Genomic DNA, 22,173 nt, shown 5'->3' with positions numbered 1-22,173 from the left:
GTAAAGTAGATGTGTTGTGTGTATCCTATAGGTGAAACATTTGCACTGGGTTCTCGACGTCTACCCCCTCAAAGTTATTGGTCCACCACCAACATCATTGGCTTTGCCCCTGATGTCATCAACTCTGTGCCTGATGTCATCCAGCCCCTCCCCCTGTTCAAATCACATCCACCATACTGATGCCACGGAGTCAGACTAAAAATTACAAAATAGTCGTTTCGAATGACAACACGACCAACTGCAACAGGAACAGTAAAAATGGGTCAGAAAGCTGAAAGGCAGCAGGCATTTAGGAAGGAAACTGGAAATATATAGCAGTGTTTTTCTGCACCCCAACATTTGACAAGGGCCCCCCTTAATTCATAATAACATTGCAGATATACTGTAACATATAATTTAAGGAAACATTTACCAAAAATTAATGCAAAATTGCAGATCACAATTTTACGACTTTCACCAAAAAAATAAAAATAAATTCTAATTATGCTATCTTAAAGATGTAAATGGGAAGTGTTGGACATCTTCTAATGTCTTGCACTTTATAATGGGCTAAAAAGAGTATCTAGGACAAAAGTATGGGCATTTAAACCAAATAATTCTTTTCCCAAGACTTAAGACTGGGAAGCAATTTTCTGCTAAGGCCTGTCCTGTTAGGTGGGAATAGCCACACAGTTTGGGATCCGCTGTTTTTCTCATCGCAAGAAATTAAATAAACCTGTACTAAACATTGGCCTGACAAAAATTATTTAATATTATTTAAATACTATTTAACATTTCATATATGTTATACGAGATATCTCTGCCTGATCGATATTATTTAGAGGGGTTGTTCACCTTTACAGTAACTTTTAGTATGATGTAGAGAGGGATATTCTGAGACAATTTTCATTTGCTTTTCATTTGTTATTCTTTGTGGTTTTTGAGTTATTTATCTTATTATTCAGCAGCTCTCCAGTTTGTAATGTTACTAGGTTCCAAATTCCCCTAGCAACCATGCATTGATTTGAACAAGAGACTGGAATATGAATAGGAGAGGCCTGAATAGAAAGACGAGTAATAAAAAGTAGCAATGACAATATGGGGCAGATTCACTAAGGGTCGAATTTCGAAGTTAAAAATACTTCGAAATTCGACCCTCGAATTGAAATCCTTCGACTTCGAATATCGAAGTCGAAGGATTTAGCGCTAAACGTTCGATCGAAAGATCGAAGGATTTTTCGTTCGATCGAATGATTAAATCCTTCGAATCGAACGATTCGAAGGATTTTAATCAAACGATCGAATGAATATCCTTCGATCAAAAAAAGTTTAGCAAGCCTATGGGGACCTTCCCCATAGGCTAACATTGACTTCGGTAGGTTTTATCTGCCGAAGTAGGGGGTCGAAGTTTTTTTTAAAGGGAAAGTACTTCGACTATCGAATGGTCGAATAGTCGAACAATTTTTACTTCGAATCGTTCGATTTCGTTCGAATTCGAACGAATTTAACCAATTCGATGGTCGAAGTACCCAAAAAATACTTCGAAATTCGAATTTTTTTCATTCGAATCCTTCACTCGAAGTTAGTGAATCTGCCCCTAAATGTGTAGCCTTACAGACCATTTGCGTTTACATGGGGGTCAGTGACCTCCATTTGAGTCAGAAGAAAAAGGCAAATAATAAAACAAACTATATAAAAAAATAATGAGGACCAGTTGAATAGTTGCTTAGAACTGGCCGCTCTAAAACAAACTAAAAGATAACTTAAAGGTGAACTCCCCCTTTTAACATTTCATGTATGTTTTATGAGAGATCTCTGCGTGATAATGATGTGTTTTGGCTCTTGAGCACCTGACGCACTTTGGAGATGTTACACAAATCCCCGGGGGTTACTCATAAGCAGGTCACAGGAGTTTACTGTACAGCTCATCTCGTTCTGGTAAATGGCTCATTATTACCTTGTTTCAAGCTGCTTGTGTTGCACGAGGATTTTATTCTCCATCAATAGCTGCCAGCTGCCAATCCGTGCTTGGAGTAGGTGAGTGACAGTTGGAAGGTGCCATAGACTTGACCTGCTGGTGACAAAGGAATACTTTACTCACATAATAAATTCCCTTTTAATAATCACATTTGTTTGACAGTTCTGACAGTGCTATTAGGCCAGTGCTTGGTTTGCTCTGCCTCTGCTAAGCTTTCTTGTATCCCCCACCTTAACCAGACAGAGCCCTCTCCATAATAAGTGGAAATCTGCTTTCCCCGTGCGAGCACAAGATGAGACTATAATATATCGACCGAAAATTTCCTTCAACTTTGTACATAGCAGACAAGAGGCAGAAGCACCTGACTGCAGCAGCGACTAATTGTTTGCCTCGTAAACATTCCCTTTCCCTCGTGGCTCATTCTCATGGTACAGGGAGCACTAAGTGGAAAGTATCTGTGCCACAATTAATCAAATTGCTCTAATTCCCTCTAGTTCATCACCATAGATATCCTACAGCTTCTTCCTCTGGGATGAGAGAGCTGTCACCATCACACAGAGCACAAGGAGAAGTTACAGTAATTATTGGCCTAAAAATCCAAACATGAAGAAAGTTATACAGAGAAAATTGTATCCCCTACTGTAAATTATAAGGCTATTAGAAGTCACTGAGGGGTTCTGTGGCCATATAAAGGCACAAGGCTGCAGACTGAGTTATACAGGGAACTCTGAGTATCACTCATGTATTATAAGGGATAATGTACCCCCTACTGTAAATAATAAGGATATTAGAAGTCACTGAGGGGTTCTGTGACCATATAAAGACACAAGGCTGCAGGCTGAGTTATACAGGGAACTCTGAGTATCACTCATGTATTATAAGGGATAATGTACCCCCTACTGTAAATAAGGATATTAGAAGTCACTAAGGGGTTCTGTGACCATATAAAGACACAAGGCTGCAGGCTGAGTTATACAGGGAACGCGGAGTATCACTCATGTATTATAAGGGATAATGTACCCCCTACTGTAAATGATAAGGAAATAAGACGTCACTAAGGGGTTCTGTGACCATATAAAGACACAAGGCTGCAGGCTGAGTTATACAGGGAACACTGAGTATCGCTCATGTATTATAACGGATAATGTACCCCCTACTGTAAATGATAAGGATATATAGAAGTCACTGAGGGGCTGTTCTTGACCATATAAAGACACAAGGCTGCAGGCTGAGTTATACAGGAACTCTGAGTATCCACTCATGTATTATAAGGGATAATGTGAACCCCTACTGTAAATGATAAGGATATTAGAAGTCACTGAGGTTTCTGTGACCATATAAAGGACACAAGGCTGCAGGCTGAGTTTATACAGGGAACTCTGAGTATCACTCATGTATTATAAGGGATAAGGGTAACCCCTACTGTAATGATAAGGATATTAGAAGTCACTGAGGGGTTCTGACCATATAAAACACAAGCTGCAGGCTGAGTTATACAGGGAACCGAATATCACTCATGTATTATAAGGATAATGTACCCCCTACTTAAATGATAAGGAATAGAACGTCACTAGGTTCTGTGACCATATAAAGACACAAGCTGCAGCTGAGTTAACAGGAACCTGAGTATCCTCATTATTATAAGGATAATGTACCCCCTACTGTAAATATAAGGATATTAGAAGTCACTGAGGGTTCTGTGACCATATAAAGACACAAGGCTGCAGGCTGATTATACAGGAACTCTGAGTATCACTCATGTTTATAAGGATAATGTACCCCTACTGTAAATATAGATATTAGAAGTCACTGAGGTTCTGTGCCATATAAAGCACAAGGCTGCAGCTGAGTTATACAGGAACCTGAGTATCACTCATGATTATAAGGATAATGTGACCCCTACTGTAAATGAAAAGGGAATTAGAAGTTCACTGAGGGGTTCTGTGACCATATAAAAGACACAAGGCTGCAGGCTGAGTTATACAGGGAACCTGAGTATCACTCATGTATTATAAGGAAATGTACCCCTACTGTAAATAAGATAATTAGAAGCAACTAAGGGTTCTTGACCATATAAAGACACAAGGCTGCAGGCTGAGTTATTACAGGAACGCTGAGTATCCACTCATTATTATAAGGAATAATGTACCCCTACTGTAAATGATAGGATATAGATCCACTAAGGGTTCTGTGACCATATAAAGACACAAGGCTGCAGGCTGAGTTATACAGGGAACTCTGAGTATCACTCATGTATTATACGGATAATGTACCCCTACTGTAAATGATAAGGATATTAGAAGTCACTGAGGGTGTTCTGTGACCATATAAAGACACAAGGCTGCAGCTGAGTTATACAGGGAACTCTGAAATATCACTCATGTATTATAAGGGATAATGTACCCCCTACTTAAATAAAAAGGATATTAGAAGTCACGGAGGTTCTGTGACCATAAAAAAAGACACAAGGCTGCAGGCTGAGTTTATACAGGGGAAACCTGAGTATCACTCATTATTATAAGGGATAATGTACCCCTACTGTTAAATAAGGATATAGAAGTCACTAAGGGTTCTTGACCAAATAAAGACACAAGGCTGCAGGCTGAGTTATAAAAGGAACGTGAGTATCACTCATGTATTATAAGGATAATGTACCCCTATGAAAGATAAGGGATATTAGAAGTCACTAGGGTTTCGTGACCATATAAAGACACAAGGCTGCAGGGTGAGTTATACAGGAACTCTGAGATCACCATGTATTAAAGGGTAATGTACCCCTACGTAAATATAAGGATATTAGAAGTCACTGAGGGTTTCTGTGACCATATAAAGCACAAGGCTCAGGCTGAGTTATACAGAACTCTGAGTAATCACTCATGTATTAATAAGGGATAATGTAACCCTACTGTAAATATAAGGATATTAGAAGTTTACTAAGGGGTTCTGTACCATATAAAGACACAAGGCTGCAGGCTGAGTTATACAAGAACAGCTGTAGTATCACTCATAGATTATAAGGGAGTATATGACCCTCCAACTGTTAAATGATAAGGATATTAGACGTCACTACAGGGGTTCTGTGACATATAAAGACACAAGCTGCAAGGACTGAGTTTAATACACGGGAACGTACTGTATCATATCTCATATATAATATAGATCAAATTTTTACCCCCTACTGTAATGAATAAGGATATTAGACATCACTAGGGGTCTCAGACAATGACCATATAAAACACCAAAAGGCTGCAGCGCTAAGTTATATACAGGGAACTGTGATAGTTATTCCACTCATAGCTATTATTACGGAAATGATAAACCCCCCCAATGTAAATGATTAAGGTATTATTAGAAGTCACTAAGAGTTTCTGTTTGGCCATATAAAACACACAAGGCTTGCAGGACGAAAATTTTTACAGGGAAAATCTAGTATTTCACTCATTGTATTATAAGGATAAAAGTGCCCCCTTACTGTAAATGAATAAGGATATTAGAAGTCACTGAGAGTTTCTGTGGCCATATAAAGGCACAAGGCTGCAGGCTGAGTTATACAGGGAACGCGGAGTATCACTCATGTATTATAAGGGATAATGTACCCCCTACTGTAAATGATAAGGAAATAAGACGTCACTAAGGGGTTCTGTGACCATATAAAGACACAAGGCTGCAGGCTGAGTTATACAGGGAACTGTGAGTATCACTTATATATTATAAGGGATAATGTACCCCCTACTGTAAATGATAAGGAAATAAGATGTCACTAAGGGGTTCTGTGACCATATAAAGACACAAGGCTGCAGGCTGAGTTATACAGGGAACTGTGAGTATCACTTATGTTTTATAAGGGATAATGTACCCCCTACTGTAAATGATAAGGATATTAGAATTCACTGAAGGGTTCTGTGACCATATAAAGACACAAGGCTGCAGGCTGAGTATCACTCATGCATTATAAGGAACAGTGCGCCTGCATTGGCTACATTACAATGCACAGCTCTCAGCTACTTCACTCTAGTGCTCCAGCCCTATTCTTGCCCTCTCCTCGTTGCCCAGCTCTCATACACAACAACAGCATTCTATATGTCACATTTGACAAGCCATACGTGGATAGATCTGCTGGTTTGGCAAGACTGCAAATGATCAGATCTTTGAGCTGATATGATTGTTTGGCTAGCAATTGGATAACATGGGGGTCCAATGAACGTTCATTGGGAGAGGACCATATCAACACAAGATGGTCCTTGCGCAACTAATTTCAGCCACATATCCATAGGAAAGGCTAACTGGCATCCATTAAGTTGCCAACTAAGCCCAGAGGGCACTCATCAGCAGGTTTTCACTGTCCATGTATGGCCAGCCGACGTCTGTGTCAGCGCTTATGAACTATGTGCCTATAGTAAGCTCCTCACTAATCTGACATGGGGCTTGACATATTGTCAATTTCCCAGCTGCCCCAAGTCATGTGACTTCAAGCCTTCTAAAGTTTTCTACCTGGGGGGCTTTATACTTAAGAGCGTGTTCAAGATTTTCAGCCCACAAGGAAAGCACTTTAGTTACTTACACCAATGCCACCACAAGCTTGCATGCTACCCTGAAGACATATAGGGGCAAATTCATTAAGATTCATAGTTGCGCCAGCGTCCGTTTTGCCAGGTGTATTTTCGCCAGCGCTACGCAAATTCACTAAAATCCGAAGTTGCGCTCAAGCAAAGCGAAGTTACGCTAGCGGTGCTTAATATGCATACGGCGCCAAATTGAAGTTACAATGGAGTATAAGTAGCAGCACTACACAAGCCTGGGAAACCTTCAAAACAGCAAATAAAATTTTTATTTTGCCCTACACATGTGCCCACTGTATAGTTAAGGTGCCATGAGTTAGGAAATGTAGGGGGAAGGAGGGGAGCCCCAACAAAAATTTTCGATCTTTTTCAGCCTATCACCCATAAAAAAAGAAAAAATGCCAGCGTTTTTTGGGACTTAGAAATTTTTTTTACTTTTTTTGAAGCAATCCCTATCTACTCTATTGCACTTCGCCTGGTCTGAGGTGGCGAAGGAAGTCTAGCGTAAAAGGTAGGGTTCTGAAAAATTTGCGCGTCAGTGAATTTGCCTAGTTACGTCCGTTACGCAAATTTGCCAGGCATAAGGGTGCGAAGTAACACTAGCGAATTTACGCCAGCGTCCGTTAGTGAATCGGCGAATTATGAAAATGCGCTAGGCTAGCGAATTAACGCTAGCGTTAGGCGCTTCGTCCCTTAGTGAATTTGCCCCATAGAATTTTTTGAGCTCACCACACAATGGTCCATAGGATGTTTTAGTGCAAATATTGGCAGAACCAACAGAACCAAACAAACTTTTTAATATTTCAGCAGATCACAAATGTTTTGATGTCACCAGCAAACCCGGAAACAGATAGCTCAACAAGGAGCCGCCATGGCAATATTTAATGAGAGCTACAGGCAGAGAGAACCCCAAGAACTGTGCCTGGTAAGCTTAAACTTCAAGCTCAAACCGCAAGTAGATCCTGAAAAAAAATAAATCACGATTAATCTCGGTGAACTTGCTGTTCCCAGGCTGGGACAGATGAAAAAGACTGATGTGGCTAGGAAGGAGTTGGTTTTTAAACTTTAAGATTAACCATTTCTTCTGTCCAGGCTGGGAAGTAGCAGGAGATTAACCCATTTTTTTTTTTCATGCTGACAGGGGGTGGTCAGGAAAGGACTTGCGTGTGGACACATAAGAAGGGGGATGCCGGCCTAGGGGTGCCGGATATGTAAAAGCACAATAACCCGGCTCTGCTACGGACACTAGTTATAGGTGCCCCATTGCAAAACTGACATGTAGTCTGTGACGGAGAAATGGCCTGTTAGGAAAAAGAACGGCATGGAAAGTCAGTCTGTAGCAGAGCTTTTAAGGGAGTCATCAACTTAAACTTATAAATGTCAGATCTTATAGATTGTACATATTTACACATCTGTGTATGTGATATACATAAAGTCACCAAAGGGCATTTTCTTTTTATTGAAAGAAAACAAGGAAAAGTAATGGCTATAAATACACAGTTAAGATTTTAACATTTCTTTTAAGATGTTAAGTTGATACATTATGTTTGTTGGCTTGGGCTGGAATCAGAACTCATCTTTGCCTAATTTTTACAAGTGTGACAGATTGTCTCCTGCTGTTAGCCTGGGGGGAATCACTTGCGTTGTGGATAAGAGAATAAAAAAAAACAAAAAAAACTTAAATATGCCTTTAGGCCATAACTGCTTTATAAGTACAAGAGATGGTCACAATGGAGGCCACTTACTGATGCTATAGTGTGGGTGCAAGGGTAAATGTTTTATTGTGTGATGTCACAATTGATACCAGTGAGCAAAAAGGAAAAACTATAGTGAACAGTAAGGAATAATGTAATGCACCAGGCCACTGTCAAACAATATCTCTTTCCCAGTCAAGTTCATTGGCTCCTGGTGAAACTGATCCCTGTTTGCAGAAATTGGACTGAAAGCTTCACTGTGCACGACCATAATTATGATAAAATATATACCATTAGAAATGCAAACAAGGGCACATATTTACCAGAGGGGAATTTTCAGGCTCTACTCATTTCTATAGGATTTTAGGGACATTTTTATCAAAGGGTAAAAACAGAATGTCTGACAATTCCAGTTAATCTGTCCAAACAGAAATCCCAACACACACAGATTCCTTCGTACAACTCTGACTGATCTGTGTGATCATTAGTTCTTGTGTGTGACTGGGGGCAAAAAAAGGATTTGGCCAAACAGACAGTGGGCACAGTGCTCATGCCTCTAATATTCCAAGCTGCAGTCTCTGCTTAAATTCACTGACTTACTATAATATATATATATATATATATATATATATATATATATATATATATATATATATATATATATATATATATATATATATATATATACACATATACATATACACATATATATACATATACACATATATATACATATACACAAGAGTCCTCTGCACTCAACCCATTATCAATATATTTAAGACAGCGACATTTTGTGCATACTGCTACTAAAAAATGCCTTACCCTTTAAACAAAACAGGGATTGTTTGTCCATATATTGCAATATATTTAAGCTGAACAACTACGTCACAGTCATCCCATATCTGGCCAGTCCTACGCTTAATTTTCATGGAAGTGTCTGTTCTCCATAATTTGGGTGTTTATGCCTTAAGTCTACTAGAAATTCATTTAAACATTCAATAAACCCAATAGGCTGGTTTTGCTTCCAATAAGGATTAATTATATCTTAGTTGGGATCAAGTACAAGCTACTGTTTTATTATTGCAGAGAAAAAGGAAATCATTTTTAAAAATTTGGATTAATTGGATAAAATGGAGTCTATGGGAGACCATTCCATAATTTGGAGCTTTTTGGATATCGGGTTTCCGGATAAGGGATCCTATACCTGTATACAACAGTTCTAGCTACTTCTTTAGTTTAACTTTCCTTGTCCTTTAAAGACTCGGATGAATATTTTAACAAGTAACGAAATAGAGCAACCAACCTCCTCTCACTCCAAGCTCCCCAAACTCCTTTTTTCTCTTTTCTCTCTCCTCTCTTACCCTCCCCCTTTCTTTACTCTCCCCTACTCCTGCAACTAACCTGCCACCCCTATTACCCCATCTACCAAGTGTGGAATAGAACCATCAATCATAGAATTACAATGCAAGAAACTCTATGTCTATATACTCTACAAAAGTTCTCTGTTTAAAAAGACATGTTGCCGTTACTCATGATTTGCTGTGGCAGGGCTCAATCCTAGGACAAAGGTGACCATTGAAGGGCAAATACAGACAACAGCAAATTGGTCCAGACTTCGATTCCAAATCAGTGGAGATGGCATCTTAGGGCGGCCCCTGTGGCTGGCATTTGCTTATATCCAGAGATTGCCAGCCCAAGCCGTAAGGGAAAGTTGTGGAATTTAAAGGCATTTTGCAAGGAGCTCATGTAACAACAAGTAAATGCAACTGCCCCCCCCCCCAAAGGAACAACCAATAACATAAGCAGTGCATGTGTGGGTTGATTGGTTGATTCAAGACTGCACTACTCTCTAGAGATCAGTTAGAGAGGCCCATGAGACAAGTACAATTTGGTCAGCGTGGTGGATCAGACTGTTCCCTAAATATACATCCAACACAGGGAGCACACAGACACCCCTAAAATGAATTTTAAAAATCCAGTTGCTTTTGTAAAGCAGAACAAAAGCAAAAAAAACCTATACATACATAGATCCATACATAGCTGCATCATTAGAGAGAATATACTTTATTAAAAAGCATGATAACAGTACAATTTACACGCAATAATTACACCCCCAAATATCACAGGGGAGAGCGATAATGAATCTCAAACACACAACCCTGTTGGAGAGCTGCAATTTCACGTCTGGTTGCCGTAGCTTGAATATTAGACCAACTGGTCTTTCCCATTTTATTGCATTGGCTGTTTAAGGTCAAATAAGCCAGTTCCTCCTTTTACAACTTTTCCGACTACTAAGCATGCCGACGGAGACTGCAGGTCATCTCGTGCACCTGAAAAGAAAATAAGAAGTGAAATACCAGTAATTTCCAACTTTTAGCAGTTTAGCAGTTAATGGTGACAAATGACAGAAGAAAAGAGCCGACAGGCTATTGTTTCACCTACTCAATGTAACTGAATGGGGTCGCGTTGGGACATGGAATTTTGAGTGCTGTTCTTATATCTAACAGGGAGCGGTTATCTAGTTACCTTCCCATTGTTCTGTTAGGCTTCAGGGGGGAAGGGAGTTGGGTGATAGCACTCAAACTTGCAGCGCAGCAGTAAAGAGTGACTGAAGTGACTGGGGGCACCTAGGAATCTGGCAATATGTCTAGCCCCATGTCAGATTTCAAAATTAATTATAAAAAATATCGGTTTGCTTTTTTGAAAAAGGAATTTCAATGCAGAATTCTGCTGGAGCACTATTAACTGATGTGTTTTGGGAAAAAGAAACATGTTCTCCCATCTACAGAGAATAAAAAAAAAACTAGGAATGACCGTTGAAAAAAAAAAAAAATCATTCACTTTGATCTTAAAGGGGTGGTTCATATTTAAGTTTACTTTTAGTATGCTATAGAATGGACAATTTTACGCAACTTTTCAAGTGGCCTTCATTTTTTCTTTTAATATTTTCTGAATTTTTTGCCTTTTTCTTCTGATTCTTTCTATCTTTCAAATAGGGGTCACTGACCCAATCTAAAAAGCAAATGCTCCATAAGGCTAAAATGTATTGTTATTGCTACTTTTTATCACTCCTCTTTCTATTCAGGCCTCTCCTGTTCATATTCCAGTCTCTTGTTCAAATCAGTGCATGGTTGCTAGGGGAATCTGGACCCTAGCAATGAGAGGGCTGAAACTGCAAGCTGGAGAGCTGCTGAATTAAATGCTAAATAACTCAAAAACCACAAATAATAAAAAAATGAAAACCAATTGCAAATTGTCTCAGAATGTCACTCTCTACAGCATACTAAAAGTTAATTCAAAGGTGAACAACCCCTTTAATGTGTACAAGAGTTATACCAGTATTACACTACAGTAAAATGGTATTTACGGGTGGGATAAGCATCCACTTCAAATCAAACTTCTTCACTGATTACCCAATGCAAGGGTACCATTTCAACGCCTTTGGGAGCCCAGCTGCACCATAATTCTCATCTAGGGATACCCCTTCTCAGCTAGTAGATGAGGCAGCAGTTTACAACAGACACTTCCATTCATGTAAGTAGTTCCCTTAAAGGGATACTGTCATGGGAAAAAAAATTTTTTTCAAAATGAATCAGTTAATAGTGCTGCTCCAGCAGAATTCTGCACTGAAATCCATTTCTCAAAAGAGCAAACAGATTTTTTTATATTCAATTTTGAAATCTGACATGGGGCTAGACATAGTCAATTTCCCAGCTGCCCCTGGTCATGTGACTTGTGCTTTGATAAACTTCAATCACTCTTTACTGCAAGTTGGAGTGATATCACCCCTCCCTTTCCCCCCCCCCCAACAGCCAAACAAAAGAACAATGGGAAGGTAACCAGATAGCAGCTCCCTAACACAAGATAACAGCTGCCTGGTAGATCTAAGAACAACACTCAATAGTAAAAACCCATGTCTCACTGAGACACATTCAGTTACATTGAGAAGGAAAAACAGCAGCCTGCCAGAAAGCATTTCTCTCCTAAAGTGCAGGCACAAGTCACATGACCAGGGGCAGCTGGGAAATTGACAATATGTCTAGCCCCATGTCAGATTTCAAAACTGAATATAAACAAATCTGTTTGCTCTTTTGAGAAATGGATTTCAATGCAGAATTCTGCTGGAGCAGCACTATTAACTGATTCATTTTGAAAAAAATTTTTTCCCATGACAGTATCCCTTTAATAAGTTTCACGGTACCTTTAGACTGGATCACGCTTTCACCCTAACTTTTTTCTGCCTAACACAAGATAACAGCTGCCTGGTTGATCTAAGAACAACACTCAATAGTAAAATCCAGGTCCCACTGCGACACATTCAGTTACATTGAGTAGGAGAAACAACAGCCTGCAAGAAAGCAGTTCCATCCTAAAGTGCTGGCTCTTTCTGAAAGCACATGACCAGGCAAAATGACCTGAGATGCACCTACACACCAATATTATAATTAAAAAAAAAACACTTGTTTTTAAATTAAATATTATATTGTAGAGTGAATTATTTACAGTGTAAACAGCGTAATTTAGAAATAAAAACGACACCATAAAAATCATGACAGAATCCCTTTAAACCAGGGATTAACATGATTGAGTAGAGTTGATCTGTGAGTGCAGCATTACTGGATCATGCGAGTGCAGCCCCATAGTGTTAAACACATTTGCAATCAATAATGCAATAATATGAATTCTAACCAGCTTGGTGCCTTGTGCCCAAACAGATATTTATGGGTTCTTTTGTACTCTACACCATATACATATTTGTATTAATAACCTGGGGGCCAAATATTTATAATTTACCTATTGTAGCAAGGACAGCGCTTTAGAGAGATTACAAATAATTCACATCAGTCCCCATACCATGTCGTTGTTTTTAGAGCCTGTGTTTTGGCTGAAAACAAATGCAGACGTTGGTTGAGCAAGCAAACGCCTTGCAGATAATTCCCCAGTCTGGAATCAAACCCATGACCACTAAATCAATCATTATTCCTCCTATACATGGAATAGTAAGCCAGTACCGTGTGTTTTTTTTTTTTTTTTTAAAAAATGGGTTATATACAGTACACGCCATATTATAGAGCTCTTGCCAATTTGCTTAGAGGATCTTTCCAGGAGAAACTTTGCACCAAAGGTATTGCTCCATGAACATCTATCGCAGTGATCCCCAACCAGCAGTTCGTGAGCAACATGTTGCTCTTTGACATAGGCGGAGGGTGAATTTTTTGTTTGGGGAGGCTAAAGATGGGCCATTCATAGACTGACCTAAAGCTACTGTGAGGCTTAGTGGATGCACCACTGGAATGAAAATAAACCCCCACCCCAACTACCTCAAGCGGTTCTGTGGGTTCCACAACTCATATTAAATGGATTCTCAATCCATTTGTGTTCACAGATGTCCCTTTAATTTTAACAAAGGGGTGATATATTTGTGAAGTGTTAGAGTGTTAAGCTTAGATGTGAGATTTAGTCTATATTTACAAAACAAGCACATATATGCAGTGATATGCAGTGGGTACTGGTGGCAGAGATTCAGATATATTCATGCCCCCACACTGTAACATTGCCACTGAAATACAACATTGGTTTGTTTCCAAGCCACCTTAAAGGGGTGCTTCACTTTTAAGTACACTTTATGTGTATAGAATGGCTAATTCTAAGCAACTTTTCAATTGGCCTTCATTTTTTCTTTTTTTATAGTTTTTAATTATTTACCTTCTCCTTTTGACTCTTTCTTTCTTTCAAATGGGGATGACCTCTTCTAAAAACAAATGCTCTGTAAGGCCACAATTCTATTGTTATTGCTTTTTTTTATTGCTCATCTTTCTGTTCAGACCCCTTTCCAGTTCCTTATTCAAATCTATGCATGGTTGCTAGGGTGATCTGGACCCTAGCAACCAGATTGCTGACATTGCACATTGGAGAGCTGCCGAATAAAAAGCTCCACAAATAATAAAAAAAATGTTCACCTTTGAGTTAACTTTTATTATGATGCAGAGAGTAATATTCTTAAACCAATTTGCAATTTGTTTTCATTTTTTATTATCTGTTGTTTTTGAGTTATTTAGCTTTTTATTCAGCAGCTCTCCAGTTTGAACAATCTGGTTGCTAGGGTGCAAATTCCCTAGCAACCATGCACTTATTTGAATAAGACACTGGAATATGAATAAGAGAGGCCTGAATAGAAAGATGAATACTAAAAAGTAGCAATAACAATACATTTGTAGCCTTACAGAGCATTTGTTTTTAGATGGTGTGACCATTAAAAAGCTGGAAAGAGTCAGAAGAAGAAGAAGGCAAATATTTCAAAACCTATAAAAATAAATAATAAAGGCCAATTGAAAAATTGCTTAGAATTGGCCATTGTATAACATACTAACAGTTAATGTCAAGGTGAACACCCCTTTGACTAAAATAAACAAAGTAAGAGAAAAAAAACAAGTGCAAAAACATAAAAAGCACAATTTGCTTTTCATGGGGAAAGAGTTCATTCAAGATTGGAGCAAGGGAGATAGGTATATTATTGGTGCCAGTTGAGAGAAAAAACTTTGACAAAAGAAACTATTTTATTCCAGATAGTGTTTAAGCCGTTAGAGCTTTTCCAGTATAGTACTGTACCTGTGGGAGCAGTAAGTTGAAATCTGCAGCAAATTAGTTACACCTCTGGTGAGGTTCCTTCTAGTCCTTTCTGCAGTGCCTTCCGACGATCCGAATCTCACCCCCACCCCCTCCTTTATCTGTGACCTGATTGGCTAGTTCTACTGTCAGTCAAGAGAGGTGCATTCTGATTGGGGAAACCATGAGGAATAAGATCCAATCAGTGTGCAGCTCAGAGAACCGGTTTCCACAATGTTAAAGGTGTAAACCAGCAGTCAGAAACGGAGAGAGTTCGTTTTAGTTAGGTGCCAGGCAGGTTTGGGGAGGCTTAGCCTCCCCTAGCCTTATTGAAAATCCGCCTATGCTCTTTGACCCTTTGGATGTTGCTCCTAGTGGCCTCCAAGCAGGTGATTAAGCCAGGAATTCAAAAATAAAGGCAAGCTTTAGTTGCAAAAAAAAAAAACGTGTATACTGCTAAACAGAGCCTCCTGTTGGCTGCAAGTCCACATAGGTGCTACCAATACCCAATCACAGCCCTTATTTGGAATGCATGCTTGTGTTGCTCTCCAACATTATTTTATACTTGAGTGTGGCTCATGGGGAAAAAAAAGGTTATGGGCCCCTGATCTATCGGATTTACCCTCTGGCACACGGGTGGGATGTGGAACTGCAAGAGACAAGGCTCCCATTCCAGTCAAACGATTTAGGTTTTGAGTGAATTGTGCATCTCCAAGAAGGCACAGACATTTGAATAAACTGAAAGAGCTCTACAAAAATCAAATTAACCTTTAGCAGAGAATAATAAAAGTTGTGTGGAATTATAATCCACGGTTAAAAAGCCTTCTTTCCACACCGGAGGGCGGTTGATTTATTTGGCAGCAGATTAAAGTGACCCATAACCTACAGTCCTTCCTCCCCTATTCTTAATAGCCGATGTTTCACCTACATCTATAAAACTGGTGCCGTGTGAGCCCCTCGTTGTACAGGGACATCTGTCTTTATAACAGTTTAATCCCCATATTGATGTTAATCTCTAACCTGATGTTTGTTAATGGGATTTGGCAACAAAACAAATTGTGAAGCATTGTTCTTGTTTTTGTTTCAAAAAAGCAAATAAAAGGAAACTGGGTGTGGGAGTCTTACAGAAGTACACCCATCACCCAGTTTCTCACACTTTGATCTTCCTTTATTCATATAGCCTCAACGTATTTGCAGCACTTTAGGGTGGTGGCACACGTGGCTACTGGGGAAGATTAGTCGCCCAGCTACAAATCGTCTCTTCTTCGGGCAACTAATCTCTCCTTAAAATGCCCCGCCAGGTAGAATGTAAATCACTGGCGGGATGGCACTCGGATCGCTTTGGCTTTCTGAAGTCGCCCGAAGTTTCCTCGTGAGGCAACTTTGGAAAAACGAAGCGATCCGAGTGCCATCCGGCCGGGGATTCACATTCTGGTGAGCATGGCAACACTAAATGTATACAAGTAGAAATAAATGCGGAAGTACTTCTTTGCATCAGAGTAAAAATGTCTCGCTGGGGGACACCTCACTAATCAATTCTACACCAATCCCCCATAGGTAAAAAGGCACCAATAAGATGTTTGCTATTAAACAGGTGACCATTAAGTGCTACCTGCTGATTGGTTGCTGTAGGTTACCGCACCTGGGCAAACTTCGTGCTTTACATTTAGGGATGCACTGAAATGACTATTTTGGATTTGGCCGAATCCTTCACGAAAGATTCAGCCTAATACTGAACCGAATCTGAAATTTACATATGCAAATTAGGGGTGGGAAGGGAAAAACATTTTATATTTACTTCCTTGTTTTGTGACAAAAAGTGACACAGATTTCCCTCCCTGCCCCTAATTTGCATATGTAAGTTAGGATTCGGTTGGCAAGAAGGATTCGGCCAAATCCGAATGCTGCTGAAAAAGACAGAATCCTGGCTGAATCCCAAAGCGAATCCTGGATTGAGTGCATCCCTACTCACATTAGAGAACTACCTTTGTTTGCTGGTTCCATGGAAATTGTATTTTTGATCATTTGGACAAAGACATTTGAATGGGCCTGGTGAGTTCTACAACTTTGTATTGCCTGTCGTTTTAGAGGGAAACTATACTCCTGCAGGTTTCTATAAGAATATGTCTTTTAAATAAGTCTGTATATAAACCAACTTTTCATATAAATAAAGCCTTTTCATGAAAAATATAAAAGCTCATCCCTCAGGCTGACATGAGGCTCTTTTCTCACACACAAACCAAGGGCACACATACATGCTAGGTTACATCAGCCAATGACTGGACAGGACTCTGTCACTTCCTCCTCTTACAGTTAGAGCCTGCAGTATTTCCCATCAGGTGATCAGTGAGTGACGACACACAACATCACAAAATGGCCGTTTAAGGCAGATGATGTAACAGGGCAATATTAATGGATATAATTGGTCAGCTTTTTTTGATATGGTCTTTATTAGATTATGCATTATCTGTTGTGTTTTTGTTCAGAATGAATAGTTCTCCTTTAACAGAATTAAAATATTGCAAAGAGAACGGGAATGGGAAGAAAAACACGTTACAACACTACCTAGATAAAGCTCTAAACGGGATCATTACATCCTCACTTAATCGAATTTTTCATCTAATAACCCCTTTGGTTTTTCTATGTCTCTTTTATAACTCTTACACGCACCGAATATTGTACGAAAATTTGTTTTGTACAATATTATCTGTGCGTCTATGGCCACCTTTAGTCTGGTCTTCAGCACCTTACGCAATTCTACAATATGCCAAGATGGCTGTTTACGGGACAGAAAGGAAGTAGATCTAGTCTAGAATAACAGAAATTATCCTCCCACGTAAAGTCTATAAATTTTATGGAAATGAAAGTATAAAACAATTTCTCCCAACAACACTACATTGGATACGGTTTCCAAACATAAAATCTTTTCATTGTTGTGTTTTTTTAGAAAAGAACAGTGTGTTTAAATGGCATGGCATTAAATGGGAAATGCAAAGAGAGCAACACAAAGCAAAGCACAGAGTGAGGACAAACAAGAGAGCACACAGAGGTTGGAAATTACCTGTACGCACAAATGTAAAAGCAGGTGCAACCCTCTGCTAATGGCATATAAATTCCTAAATGTGTGCGGCTTATTAATCACGGCATGACAGTTTTTGCATGAATAGAATTCCTCTGCACTTGCCAGCCCCCAGCTATACAATTCAGCATTTGTTTTTTACCTCAAGGTGAATTAATCTTCAGAAGAGTGAAAGGCAAGCGAGATCAATCCTATCCTGAAGGCTAAAAAAAAGCCTTCACTTTAGAGCAGGGGTCCCCAACCTTTTTTACCAGCGAGCCACATTCAAATGTAAAAGGAGTTGGGGAGCAACACAAGCATGAAAGAGTCCCTTGGGTGCCAAATAAGGGCTGTGACTGGCCATTTGGTAGCCCCAATATGGACTGGCAGCCTACAGGAGACTCTGTTACACAGTAAACCTGTTTTTTATTCAACTAAAACTCGCCTCCAAGCCTGGAAATTGAAAAATAAGCAGCTGTTTTGAGGCCACTGAGAGCAACATCCAAAGGGTTGGTAAACCACGTACTGCTCACGAGCTACTCGTTGGGAATCACTGTTTTAGAGTTTGCTTTAGAATACAATAGTAATTGTATTCTGTGCAGGGCATGTAATGGTATGTCCCCCTGACGACACACATGGAGGAGTCATTGGTCCATTCACTGAGGAGCCCATAGATTTCACACCTCATCTGATCTCTCACCTACTCTGAGCGTCACACAAGTCCCTCATTGTGTCTCTACATTTATCTTCTGGACAGTGTAATCCCTATTTATGTTAATCTCTAACCTAATTGTTAAGGTACAGGTCCCCTGACGACACACATGCCTATAGGATGGAGGAGTCCTTGGTCCATTCATTGAGAGACCAGAGGAGCCCATACATTCACACCTCACCTGATCTCTCACCTACATAGAACATCACACCAGACCCTCATTGTGTCTCTACATTTATCTTCTGGACAGTGTAATCCCTATTTATGTTAATCTTTAACCTAATTGTTAAGGTACAGGTCCCCTGACGACACACATGCCTATAGGATGGAGGAGTCCTTGGTCCATTCATTGAGAGACCAGAGGAGCCCATACATTCACACCTCACCTGATCTCTCACCTACATAGAAAATCACACCAGACCCTCATTGAGTCTCTACATTTATCTTCTGGACGGTGTAATCCCTATTTATGTTAATCTCTAACCTGATTAGGGAACAGGTCCCATGACGACAAAAATCAGGCAACTTGTGTGTGGGGGGCACAGAGTTTTGAATTCTGCCAGCTTCTCAGTAAAATCTGGTGGCAATCATGGTTCTCATCAATGCTCAAGGTAAAAGCACTGCAAATGGCAAGGTACTACGTGAGGTCACAATCCTCACTCTCATGGGCCAAAAGCAGCAAGACTTCTGTACAGAGTATCGGTAATGGCATGAAAGGGTGATCTCTATTGTTTTTTTGTCACCTGAATGTTTTCTTGCTCTGTGAGGAGGACACAAAATACTAGAAGTTGCCAGCCACAACCTTCCCGAGGCCACTGCCACACTATTCGCATCTCGGCCGGCGGAAAAACGCAGGCATAGAACCCGCTGCTGCTCTGCCTGCACCCGGAAATATTGCCTTGGTATTCCCTGTACAAAGCACAATTCTGCAGGAACGGCACCCTATGTTTGATAACGGCCTGTACAGAGAGATCCCATAAACTACGACAGCATAGGTATTCCCCTGTACTAAGCACAATCTTGTTCAGAGAGACACCAAAGCACAAGTACTAACCTGTACCTTTTTTCCTTTTAATGGGGTTGTTCAACTATAAATTAACGTTAAGAATGATGCAGAGAGTGATATTCTGAGACAATTTGCAATTGGTTTTCATGTTTTTTTTTTTTTTTTTTAGTTATTTAGCTTTTTATTCAGCAGCTCTAAAGTAATTTCAGCCATCTGGTTGCTGTGGTCCAAATGACCCTAGCAACCTTGCACTGATTTGAGTAAGAGACTGGAATATGAATAGGAGAGTCCTGAACAGAAAGAAGGGTAAAAAAAAGTAATAATAATAATAAAACATTTGTAGCCTTACAGAGTATTTGTTTTTAGAAGGGGGGGGGGCAGTGAACCCCATTTGAAAGCTGGAAAGTGTCAATAATGAAAACCAATTGAAAATCTGCTTAGAATTGGCAATTCTATAACATACTTAGGGGCAGATTTATTAAGGGTCAAATTTCGAAGTAAAAAATACTTTAAAATTCGACCATGGAATTTAAATACTTCGAATTCGAAGTTTTTTTTTTTACCGAATTTGACCGGTTTGTGGCCGAAGTAAATCGTTTGATCGAACGATTAAATCGTTCGAATTGAATGATTTTTAGCGATCGATCAAACGATTTTACTTCGACTACAAAAAACGTATAAAAATGCATAAGAAGGTCCCCATAGGCTAACATAGCACTTCGGCAGGTTTCATTTGGCGAACTATTGAAGCTGAAGTTTTTTTAAAGAGACAGTACTTCGATTATCGAATATTCAAACTATTTTACTTCGAATTGAATTCGAAGTAAATTTGAAGTCGAAGTATCCTATTAGATGGTCGAAGTATTCAAAAAATTACTTCGAACCCTTGATAAATCTGCCCCTAAAAGTTCACGTAAAGGTGAAACATACTTTTAATCCTTCCAGCTATTAAAGGAGGAATTCACTGAATGTCCCAACCCAAGGCTTGGGGTGATGTTTGCATGCAGATTGTGCAGCTGGGTATAGGCTGTAACAGATAATCAGTAAGTCGCCGCATGGACTGTGTGACAAGCAGTTAAATTAGAGGGTGATGTGTTTATACCTGAAGCAACACAAATCCAGGGCTAAGAGCTATGGGCTGGATAAGAATCCAAATTATTCTAATGTGTGTGTGGAAAATAAATGATACAAGCCAGAGTTGGAGCAATGGCAGGTTAATGTACATTAGTGCTATTCTGAGACAAAGTGGCAGCTCAAACATTGATATTTAAGTGCAAGATACAAAGCAGGCGTGCAAAAAGCCCTTTGCTATACGGCCTATTTAAAGGGGAAGATTTGCTGAGTCCTAGTTATTTGGGTTAATGAAAAGAAGAAAAGAAGTGAGATACCATTACCATTCATGGTGGCATCCTTGAGAAACTTGTAGCTAGTTTCAAACGTCATCTGCTGGAAGGGCGACGAGCTGGACTGCATCCCGATCCGATTGAGAGGCCTGTAGGTGCCCTCGAAGCACATGTAATCCGCTACCAGCGACAGGTGCCGGGGATCCACTTCAATACCTGTGTACGACAGACTCCACTTTGGTTTCCATTGGGATACTCACCCCAAACTAACAATGGTCACCTAACTGGAAAGCACTCAGTGCAGCCATGGCTGGAGCCTCTCTAAGGGATAAACCTCCTAACTTATCTACTGTGTATCCTGTGCTTGAATGGCTGCCCCCATGGCTACACAGCAGCTTGTTTATATAAACTATAGTAGTACTTATCTGTTATCTACTATGTATCCTGTGCTTGAATGGCTGCCCCCATGGCTACACAGCAGCTTGTTTATATAAACTATAGTAGTACTTATCTGTTATCTACTGTGTATCCTGTGCTTGAATGGCTGCCTCCATGGCTACACAGCAGCTTGTTTATATAAACTATAGTAGTACTTATCTGTTATCTACTGTGTATCCTGTGCTTGAATGGCTGCCTCCATGGCTACACAGCAGCTTGTTTATATAAACTATAGTAGTACTTATCTGTTATCTACTGTGTATCCTGTGCTTGAATGGCTGCCTCCATGGCTACACAGCAGCTTGTTTATATAAACTATAGTAGTACTTATCTGTTATCTACTGTGTATCCTGTGCTTGAATGGCTGCCCCCATGGCTAAACAGCAGCTTGTTTATATAAACTGTAGTAGTACTTATCTGTTATCTACTGTGTGCTTGAATGGCTGCCCCCATGGCTACACAGCAGCTTGATATATAAACTACAGTAGAGTTTCTGAAGCAAACACCAGTTTTACCCATGCAGGGCAACAGTACATTATATTGTCATTCTTTTAAAACACTTTAATTTTTTTGGTGTTACTGTTCCTTTAACACTGCAACACTGCAACAAAACCCAATACAGATGGCATTAGCCACTTACCATAAACCGCAAACACGTCTTTAATCTCCTTCTCCACCACCCGCAAAGCAGCCTCAATGCCAAAGGTATTTGCCATGGCGTGAATGTCATTTGAATAAAGCCTCGCAATGTCCAGAATCTGTCGGGATTAGATTGGCACAGACTGATCAGAGGGCAAATT

The 22,173-nt window shown here is 39.8% G+C and overlaps 1 protein-coding gene across 1 annotated transcript in view; it reads right to left on the bottom strand.

Annotated features, from left to right (window-relative positions):
- Positions 1 to 10,258: 10,258 nt before the first annotated feature.
- The window catches only part of polr1a.L (polymerase (RNA) I polypeptide A L homeolog), a gene marked incomplete at its 5' end in the record, with an annotated part of 54,562 nt that continues 42,647 nt past the window's right edge, over positions 10,259 to 22,173 (bottom strand). The window contains 3 exon segments of the mRNA NM_001088713.1: positions 10,259 to 10,540; positions 20,987 to 21,151; positions 22,014 to 22,131. Of these exon segments, the coding sequence (NP_001082182.1) occupies positions 10,440 to 10,540; positions 20,987 to 21,151; positions 22,014 to 22,131 (384 nt within the window). The 3' untranslated portion in view covers positions 10,259 to 10,439.

The sequence above is a fragment of the Xenopus laevis genome, chromosome 1L (assembly GCF_017654675.1).
Source record: "Xenopus laevis strain J_2021 chromosome 1L, Xenopus_laevis_v10.1, whole genome shotgun sequence".
Lineage (NCBI taxonomy): Eukaryota > Metazoa > Chordata > Amphibia > Anura > Pipidae > Xenopus > Xenopus laevis.
The sequence above is the reverse complement of the archived record's forward strand: the minus strand, read 5'-3'. Positions and strand labels throughout refer to the sequence as shown.